This window comes from Neovison vison, chromosome 5 (genome assembly GCF_020171115.1).
Source record: "Neovison vison isolate M4711 chromosome 5, ASM_NN_V1, whole genome shotgun sequence".
Taxonomy (NCBI): domain Eukaryota; kingdom Metazoa; phylum Chordata; class Mammalia; order Carnivora; family Mustelidae; genus Neogale; species Neogale vison.
In genome coordinates this window covers 11,219,288-11,229,899 of record NC_058095.1, presented here as the reverse complement: position 1 = coordinate 11,229,899, position 10,612 = coordinate 11,219,288, and the positions used below count along the sequence as shown (strand labels likewise).

The 10,612-nt window shown below is 50.7% G+C and overlaps 1 protein-coding gene across 1 annotated transcript; it reads left to right on the top strand.

Moving 5' to 3' along the window:
* Positions 1–2,203: 2,203 nt before the first annotated feature.
* LOC122906048 lies at positions 2,204–7,477 on the top strand. Its single transcript, XM_044247561.1, is given in 6 exon segments — positions 2,204–3,773; positions 3,775–4,146; positions 4,148–5,043; positions 5,046–6,455; positions 6,497–7,170; positions 7,172–7,477. Coding segments are annotated over 6 exon segments (5,142 nt in total). The 5' UTR covers positions 2,204–2,271; the 3' UTR covers positions 7,460–7,477.
* The last annotated feature ends 3,135 nt before the right edge of the window (positions 7,478–10,612 follow it).

The following is a 10,612-nucleotide window of genomic DNA, read 5'->3' as shown; positions in this document are numbered from 1 at the left end:
AGTCAGGAGAAGAAGCAAAACCGGGAAAGAATCTGGAAAACGAGGTGGAGGAAATGATTGCATTTTGTGTTGACAGTTGGCAGAAGAGTGACTACAACAAAACAGAAACCCTCCCCCCCAACTCTCCCAAACCCTAACTATCCTGCCTTTTGTTTCCGATCTGCAAAACAAGAAGTTTGATGGGCTTTGGCTTTCCATCAAGACAATTTGTTTTCATGCTACAGCTGCAAATGGAAAGGGGAAATAATAAGACAATGAGGAATCCAGGTGTCAGGTCACATGGCTTCACTGTTAGGTCCAGCCACATGCGATCGCCAATACTCAACTTCCTGATCTACTGAACTGGCAATCTCGTACAGTTCGTTGTTTTTTTTTAATGTTTATTTTAAATTCAATTTAGTTAACATATAGTGTATTATTAGTTTCCGGAGTAGGATTTAGTGATTCATTGGTTGCCCAGAACACACAGTGCTCATTCCAATCAAGTGCCCTCCTTTTTTTTTTTTTAAAGATTTTATTTATTTATTTGATAGAGATCACAAGTAGGCAGAGAGGAAGGCGGGGGGGTGGGGTGGGAAGCAGGCTTCCTGCTGAGCAGAGAGCCCCATGCGGGGCTCGATCCCAGGACGCTGGGATCATGACCTGAGCCGAAGGCAGAGGCTTTAATCCACTGAGCCACCCAAGTGCCCCTCAAGTGCCCCCTTAATGCCCATCACCCAGTCACCCCATCCCCCTACTCCTCTCCCCTCCAGCAACCCTATTCATATACTTGTGAGTGAGACGAGATTGGGTATATGGAGTGTGTACTGATGTAGGAAAAGACGATGTTAGGGTTAGAAGCTGACGGTCAAGAAAGAATTCTTGAGACCTCTTTCGTGCAAAATGGTGATTTTATTAAAGCACGGGAATAGGACCCTTGGGCAGAAAGAGTTGCACTGGGGTCATGAGGAGTGGTCTACTATATACTTTCAAGTGGGAGGGTGTTAGGGATAGCATAAGTCTCTAAAGAATTTTGGAAGCAAGGTCTCCAGTACCTTGAAGGGCTAGCTGTTGTTGGGAAAAGGTCATTTATTACTGTCTTTAAAAACTTGAGTTATGAGACCCTTCAGATGATTGGTGAGCCATATGCTTGGGGGATGATTGCCAACATGTATCTTGTGAAAGACCCTTTCCCCAGTTAACTAATTAACTGCTCTTTTGCCTTTCTGTAACCGCTTGGCTTTTAGGGGATGATACTGGTCTCCTGTTTGAACAAGATACCTTCTGCTAATAGTCACGTAGGCAGGAGGCAGGGGGCCGCATAGTCATGTTAGTCACGTAGGCAGGGGGTCGCATAATCACGTTAGTCACGTAGGCAGGGGGGCGCATAGTCACGTAGGCAGGATGCTTCTCTGCTGAGTAATAAGGCCCAACTCCCCCTCCCCACCTTTCTCTTCGCGCGGGGGTCCTCCAAAGCCAATCTACAAACACCGAGTATGCCTTTACATTCAAACCAGCCAATGAGAACCTTGTAACTATGCTTCTGCTTCTGTACGTATGCCTTCGCCTCCCCAAACCCCATAAAAAGGCCCTGAACAAAGGGCTGGCGCGCGAGTCCTCCCAAGGCTTGTTCGCCCGCAGGTATCTGTGTCTACTCAATAAACCTCGTGCTGTTTGCATCTGATCCGTGGCCTCGGCTCAGTCTTTGGGTCCTGGGGTCTCCTCCTGAGGAGAGGTCTGTTTCGGGGTCCTTCAGACCCAGAGGATCTTTCATTTGGGGGCTCGTCCAGGATACGAGACCCCCCACCCAGGGACCACCGACCCACTGTCAGGAGGTAAGCTGGCCAGCACTTTATTCGTTGTGTCTGTGGTTGTGTCTGAACCTGTAACTTGTGAATTTGCGCATGTGTTTGGTTTGGGGTTCGATCGGATCCATTTGTATTTGGCGAGGGCCAGAAGGAGCTGACGGGCTCGGACTTCTCCCTCGCAGCCCTGGAAGACGTTCCAGAGGCGTTTGTAGTCCCGCCGGGCGGGACATTTGGGTCCTTCGGGACATCTGGGCCCCGGTGCAGCGGGGCATCTAGAGCTCGCGTTTGGGGAAGCCCCTTTGGAGCTCAGCCTGTATCAGAGAGATACGTGGCCTTGGTTGGAGAGGGGGAATCTGGACCCCCGGGATCTCCGCTTGAGCTTTTGCTTTCGGTTTTGCGCCGAAACCGCACAGCGCGTTTATTCGTTCTGTGTCTGGGTCTAGTCTTTGTCTCTGTTCTACTAACCTTTCTTGGTCTTGAAATTATGGGACAGACGGTAACCACCCCCTTAAGTCTGACCCTAAGCCATTGGAGCAACGTCCAGGACGGGGCGAACAACCAGTCGATGGAAATAAGAAAAAAGAAATGGGTCACCTTCTGTTCCTCCGAATGGCCCACTTTCAATGTAGGATGGCCACGCGATGGTACCTTTAACCTCGATATTATTTCTCAGGTGGAAGCCAAAGTTTTCAGCCCCGGACCCCATGGACACCCCGATCAGGTGCCCTACATTGTCACCTGGAGGGCTCTGGCTTCAGACCCCCCACTTTGGGTCCAGCCCTTTGTTCCCCTTCCTAAACCATGCTCTTCCCCTATCACCCCCACCGCCCCGCCTCCCCTAGAAGAGCAATTGCCCCATCCCCAACCCACTCCTACTTCCTCTTCTCTTTACCCTGCCCTCACCCCGCTCCAGGACAAGTCCCCAAAACCCCCCAAGCCTGCTCCTGTTTTGCCTCCAGACACTGGGTCCCCTCTTATCGACCTGTTAACAGAAGAACCCCCTCCATACCCGGAGGCTGCAACAGAAGAGCAAGAGCCTGTTTCGCCGGCGTCACCCATTGCGGGGCGACTCAGGGACCGACGTGCGCAGCCACCAAGTCAAGCCTCCCAGGCTTTCCCTTTGAGGGAGGGTCCTAATGGTCGGCCACAGTACTGGCCCTTCACCGCTTCTGACCTCTATAACTGGAAGCAACATAACCCCCCCTTCTCTAAGGACCCCGCTGCCCTGACTAACTTAATTGAATCTATTCTAGTTACCCATCAACCCACTTGGGATGATTGTCAACAGCTGTTACAGACTCTGCTGACCTCGGAGGAAAAACAGAGAGTCCTCCTAGAAGCCCGAAAAAACGTACCGGGTGATGATGGGCAGCCAACCCAGTTGCCCAATGAGATCGACGCAGCTTTTCCCTTAACCCGCCCTAATTGGGACTTTGCCACCCCTGCAGGTAGGGAGCACCTTCGTCTCTATCGCCAGTTGCTCATAGCGGGTCTCCGAGCAGCCGCGAGACGGCCCACTAATTTGGCTCAGGTTAAGCAAGTAATACAGGGGAAGGAAGAGACACCTTCTGCCTTCCTAGAAAGACTTAAGGAGGCTTATAGAATGTACACCCCATATGACCCTGATGATGAAGGGCAAGCAACTAGTGTGTCGATGTCCTTTATCTGGCAGTCTAGCCCTGACATTAGGAGCAAACTACAGAGATTAGAAGGGCTACAGGGGTATACACTTTCTGACTTATTAAAAGAGGCAGAAAAGGTGTTCAATAAGAGAGAAACTCCAGAAGAGAAAGAAGAGAGAATGTGGCTAAGAATGAAAGAGGCACAGGACGAGAGAGACAAGAAGCGGAGCAAGGAATTGACTAAGGTATTGGCCACCGTAGTTACTCAGGGTCAGAACAGAGAGGGAGTCAGACTGGGAGAACGAGAACGAAGAGGGGCCAGACTAGACAAAGACCAGTGTGCCTATTGTAAGGAAAGAGGACACTGCACGAGAGTGTCCCAAAAATCCCAAGAATCTCAGAGGACCCCCAACGCCTAAACCACTGACTTCCCTACTGACGTTAGAAGACTAGGGAGGTCGGGGCCAGGAGCCCCCCCCTGAGCCCAGGATAACTTTGAACGTCGGGGGGCAGCCAGTCACCTTTCTAGTAGACACTGGGGCCCAGCATTCAGTCTTAACCCAGACTCTAGGACCACTCAGCAACCGGACTGCCTGGGTACAAGGAGCAACTGGAGGAAAGAATTATCGATGGACCACAGAACGCAGGGTCCAGTTGGCTACCGGTAAGGTGACTCATTCGATTTTACATGTACCTGATTGTCCCTACCCGTTACTGGGAAGAGACCTTCTAACCAAAGGCCCAAATCCACTTTGACTCGGAAGGGGCGGCGATAACAGGCCCCAACGGGGGACCCTTACAGGTCTTAACCCTCCATTTGGAAGAAGAATATAGACTATATGAACCTGAACGACCCCCAGAGGTCCAAATTGAGGCCTGGCTAAAAGAATTCCCTACGGCCTGGGCGGAAACGGGGGGCATGGGAATGGCTTATCAACAACCCCCCCTCTTAATCCAACTCAAGACAACAGCCACCCCAGTGTCAATAAAGCAATACCCAATATCTCATGAAGCCCGCCAAGGCATAAGGCCCCATATTAAGAGACTTCTCGATCAAGGGATCCTAATTCCCTGCCAGTCACCTTGGAATACACCCCTCTTGCCAGTAAAAAAACCCGGCACAGGAGATTACCGGCCAGTACAGGATCTGAGAGAAGTTAACAAAAGAGTTGAGGACATACATCCCTCCGTGCCCAATCCATATAATCTACTGAGCACTCTACCTCCTTCCCATGAATGGTATACGGTGCTAGATTTGAAAGATGCCTTTTTCTGTTTAAGACTACATCCAGAGAGCCAACCACTCTTCGCCTTTGAGTGGAGGGACCCAGATCTTGGGCTCTCAGGACAGCTAACTTGGACCCGGCTTCCCCAGGGTTTCAAGAACAGTCCCACTCTGTTTGACGAGGCGCTGCACAGAGACTTAGTTGATTTCCGGGTGCAGCATCCCTCCTTGGTACTTCTTCAATATGTCGACGATCTCCTCCTGGCTGCTAACACCGAGGAGAACTGCCTGAATGGCACCAAAGCTCTCTTACAGGTCCTGGGACAGTTAGGGTACCGGGCCTCAACAAAAAAGGCCCAAATATGCCAAAAGCAAGTCACCTACTTGGGATATCAGCTGAGGGAAGGACAGAATGGCTCACTGAGGCACGAAAGCAGGCTATCCTCCGCATTCCCACACCCACCGCCCCACGCCAGCTAAGGGAATTTTTGGGAACCGCTGGATTCTGCCACCTGTGGATCCCTGGGTTTGCGGAAATGGCAGCCCCCTTATACCCCCTCACTAAGCAAGGAGCCCGGTTCCACTGGGGCGAGGAGCAGCAACAGGCCTTTTTCAACATCAAAAAGGCTTTACTAGAATCCCCAGCCCTGGGACTCCCAGACGTGACTAAGGCCTTCGAACTGTTCATAGATGAAAAACAGGGCTATGCCAAGGGAGTACTAACCCAAAGGCTAGGGCCTTGGAAGCGCCCGGTGGCCTACCTGTCAAAGAAGTTAGACCCTGTGGCCGCTGGTTGGCCACCCTGTCTGCGAATGGTGGCTGCCATCGCCATCCTAGTCAAGGATGCGGGCAAGCTAACTTTGGGCCAATCACTGACCATCTTGGCCCCCCATGCGGTTGAAACCTTGGTCAAGCAGCCCCCAGACAGGTGGCTCTCCAATGCTCGCCTGACTCATTATCAGGCCATGCTCCTGGACACTGATCGTGTACAGTTCGGGCCTGTGGTGTCACTCAACCCTGCCACCCTACTCCCCTTACCCGGGGCAATGGAAACACATGATTGTCTCCAGATTCTGGCTGAAGTCCATGGCACCCGAAAGGATCTGACGGACCAGCCCCTCATGGGAGAGGACTACACCTGGTATACAGATGGCAGTAGCTTCCTGCACAATGGCGAGCGAAGAGCGGGAGCTGCAGTGACTAGTGAGACAGAGGTAATCTGGTCCAAGACGCTATCCCCTGGGACTTCAGCTCAGCGGGCGGAACTCATCGCCCTGACCCAGGCTCTGCAGATGGCAGAAGGTAAGAAACTAAACGTTTATACCGACAGCCGCTATGCCTTTGCTACGGCCCACGTGCATGGTGAAATCTATCGGAGGAGAGGGCTTCTCACCTCCGAGGGAAAAGAAATTAAAAATAAACCTGAAATACTGGCTCTGCTCAAAGCTCTGTTCCTGCCCCAAAGGTTGAGCATTATGCATTGCCCGGGCCACCAAAAGGATAATAGCCCGGTGGCAAGAGGAAACCAGCTGGCAGATCAAGCTGCCAAGAACGCTGCCCTGAGGGAGAGAGAGACTGGGCCCATCCTCACCCTGGACGCACGGCCCCCACAAGAAAAAGAACCTATGAAGTACAGTTCTGAGGATCAGGAGTTGCTAAAGAAAATGAGGGCTACTTGGGACCCGAAAGAAGGGGCATGGATCACGAACGGAAAAGTTGTTATGCCCACTTCATATTCTCACCACATAGTTCAGTCTTTGCACTCTCTGACACACCTAAGCAAAAAAAAAAAATGAAAACCCTTCTAGATAATGAAAATCAGTCTTGTGTATTATTAAACCAAGACAAAGCGTTGCGACAAGTAATTAAAAATTGCCTAGTCTGCGCACAGGTAAATGCAAGAAGAACCTATGCTGCCCCTGGAGTGCGCATTCGAGGACACCGCCCTGGCGTTCACTGGGGAATCGACTTCACAGAAGTAAAACCTGGACTCTATGGCTACAGGTATTTGTTAGTCTTTGTGGACACTTTTTCAGGATGGGTAGAAGCCTTCCCCACCAAGCATGAGACTTCGAATGTGGTTACCAAGAAACTACTTGAAGAGATCTTCCCCAGATATGGGATACCCCAGGTATTGGGTACCGACAATGGTCCAGCCTCCGTCTCCCAGGTAAGTCAAAAGGTGGCCAAGTTATTGGGGATTGATTGGAAATTACATTGTGCATATAGACCCCAAAGCTCAGGACAGGTAGAACGGATGAATAGAACAATCAAGGAGACTTTAACTAAATTAACGCTTCCAACTGGCTCTAGGGACTGGGTCCTCCTCCTGCCCCTGGCCCTATATAGGCCTGGGCCCCTAGGGTTGACTCCTTTTGAAATACTATATGGGGCCCCACCCCCTATTGTAAATTTCCTTAATCCTATTGATCCTAATATTTCCTCTTTTGCCGACCGTGCTACTTTACAAGCCCACCTCCAGGCACTCCAGATCGTCCAGAAAGAGGTCTGGAGACCACTGGCTGCGGCTTACCGGGAGCAGCTAAAAAAATCCAACTGTGCCACATCAGTTCCAGATCGGCGACTCTGTCTGGGTCCGCAGGCATCAGGCCAAAAGCCTTGAGCCCCGGTGGAAGGGACCCTACACCGTTCTCCTGACCACCCCGACGGCGCTAAAAGTCGACGGCATCGCGGCTTGGATCCACGCCTCCCATGTGAAACCAGCTCATCTGGGACCAGACGACTCGGCAAAACCCGATCTCAAGGAGGAATGGCGAGTTCAGCACACTCAAAATCCACTAAAGATAAGACTCATGCGATCCTAACATTGACTATTCTTGCTCTGGCTATATTGAGTTCCCAAGGGTCCCCCCACCAGATAAAACAGCTCTCTTGGCAGATCTTGTCGCAAACAGGGGAGGTGGTCTGGGAAACCTCCCAACAACATACCCCCTACACCTGGTGGCCATCCCTCACCCCTGACTTTTGCCAGCTAGCGGCAGGGCTTGATACCTGGGACATCCCAGATAAAAGCCACAACGACTTAAATGTTAGCAACTTACCCTGCCCAACAATGTGCGACTTCGGGTGTGCTTGTCCCAATGCTCACTGTGAATTAGCCCAACATGATTTCTATGTTTGTCCTAAGGACGGCAGGAGTCGGGCCCAGGCCTATAAATGTGGAGGGTATCAAGAATATTTTTGTGCCTCATGGGGTTGCGAAACCACTGGAGATGCCTACTGGAACCCTTCCTCATCATGGGATCTCATAACAGTTAAGCGCGGGTTCAAGAAAACATGGCAACGCCAGGGCAGAAATAAGGCCTTTAGTTCTGCTTGCCCTGCCGGGGACACCGGAGGGCCAATGGCAGCTGGATTATCATTACCTTTAAACATAAGCTTTACTGAACGGGGAAAAAGGTTTTTAGACTGGAGTTCTGGTCGCACTTGGGGTCTGCGGTGGAGTCTAAGTAGTACAGATAGGGGAGTTATCTTCAAAATTAAATTAAAAATTCAAAACCCACGGACCCGCCCGGTGGGTCCTAACTTAGTACTCCCCGACCTGAGGGCGCCCAGCTCTCCCCAGTCGAAAGTCCCCAGACCAGCAGCTAGCAGTACAAAAATTCCCAGGCCAACGGTCAAAGGTACCCTAGTCCCTGCAACTCCCACAGCTGTGCAAACCAGGGAGTCCCCAAAAATACCCGGGACAGGAGATAGGCTCATTAACCTAGTTAGAGGAGTCTATCAGGCTCTTAACTTCTCCAGCCCTGAGAGGGCAAGCAATTGCTTGCTATGTCTTAATCCGAGCCCTCCATACTATGAGGGCATAGCCCTCTCTGCTAATTACACTAACTCTACCGACCCCAGCCCTCTGTGTCTTGCCCAAGATCATAGCCTAACCCTCTCACAAGTTTCAGGAGCAGGACTATGTATAGGCACCCCACCTCACCATGTTCAGAAAACACTTTGCAATTCGACCCATAAAATATGGGCTAGCCCCTATTATTTGATCCCACCCAATGGAACCTATTGGGCGTGTAACACCGGCCTGACCCCTTGTGTGTCTGCTGCAGCCTTGAATCAGACCACTGACTATTGTGTGTTAGTACAACTGTGGCCTCGAATAACCTACCATGCAGATGAACTGGTCCTAAGTTATCATGGATGGAGTGATCTTAGCCGAGTAAAGCGTGAGCCCACCACCCTAATCACCCTAGCTATGTTGTTGGGGGTAGGAGGCATTGCAGCCGGGGTCGGTACTGGAGCAACCGCCCTGATCTGAACAGATCAATATCTACTTTTACACCATGCCATGAACGAAGACCTTAGGGCCCTAGAGCAATCAGTACGAGCCCTCAAGGAGTCCCTATCCTCCCTATCAGAGGTAGTGTTACAAAACAGAAGAGGCTTAGACTTACTATTCCTTAAAGAGGGCGGCCTTTGTGCTGCTCTCAAAGAAGAATGTTGTTTCTTTGCCGACCAAACCGGATTAGTAACAGAAACCCTAGACAAACTAAAAGAAAGACTAGATAAGCCTAAGAGAGACTTTGAATCTCAACAGTCTTGGTATGAAGGAATCTGGAATCGTTCACCCTGGTTTACTTCTTTAATATCCTCCTTAATGGGACCCTTAATACTCTTGGTGTTGATTCTGACTTTCGGGCCGTGCATCATTAACAGATTGACCCAATTTGTAAAAGACAGACTGTCACTTGTCCAGGCCATGGTATTAACCCAATATCATGCCATAGAGCAGCGGGACAATAGTTCCCCATAGAGTAAAAGGTTTTTACTCAGGCTAAAAGAAAAGGGGGGAATGAAAGACCCTTTCCCCAGTTAACTAATTAACTGCTCTTTTGCCTTTCTGTAACCGCTTGGCTTTTAGGGGATGATACTGGTCTCCTGTTTGAACAAGATACCTTCTGCTAATAGTCACGTAGGCAGGAGGCAGGGGGCCGCATAGTCATGTTAGTCACGTAGGCAGGGGGTCGCATAGTCACGTTAGTCACGTAGGCAGGGGGGCGCATAGTCACGTAGGCAGGATGCTTCTCTGCTGAGTAATAAGGCCCAACTCCCCCTCCCCACCTTTCTCTTCGCGCGGGGGGTCCTCCAAAGCCAATCTACAAACACCGAGTATGCCTTTACATTCAAACCAGCCAATGAGAACCTTGTAACTATGCTTCTGCTTCTGTACGTATGCCTTCGCCTCCCCAAACCCCATAAAAAGGCCCTGAACAAAGGGCTGGCGTGCGAGTCCTCCCAAGGCTTGTTCACCCGCAGGTATCTGTGTCTACTCAATAAACCTCGTGCTGTTTGCATCTGATCCGTGGCCTCGGCTCGGTCTTTGGGTCCTGGGGTCTCCTCCTGAGGAGAGGTCCGTTTCGGGGTCCTTCAGACCCAGAGGATCTTTCACTTGGGGGTTTAGAGATAAAGGAACTTTCCAAAGGAATTTTTGTATGTTAAAGTGAAAGGTCCCCCACTAATGGGTCTGTGATTAAAGGAGCGAGACTGATACAAAGTGAAGGTCAAGCAAAGCTTCATTCCACACCAAGCATCAAGAATCAAACCAACCATTCGGGGCCACGCCTCTTTCAGAGAGGGTGACCTCTCTCTGCCTTACAGACTAGCTTTGAAGGGCAAAGGCCATGTGGTTGGGCCTGGCCACACACAGGTGGCCCATGAAATTGTAACACACAGAGAAAGCTGCACAGTTATGCTAGGTCACACACAGGTGTCCAATTGAATTACAATTTACCCTCTAGTAGATATTTGAACTAGCCTATCACCTTGGTCAGAATTGGCAACCAAAACATGGGACCCACACTTCTTGGTAGCTAGGGAGACAGTCTGCGCCCCCACTGATTGGATGTCTCCACCTGGCCTGACCCACCCTTGTATTTGGGCTTTGTTACCTGGGACTGGTTTCCTGGGCTTGCTTTCAAGTAAGTCCCTGAGCGGGGGCAGGGTCAGTTTAAATT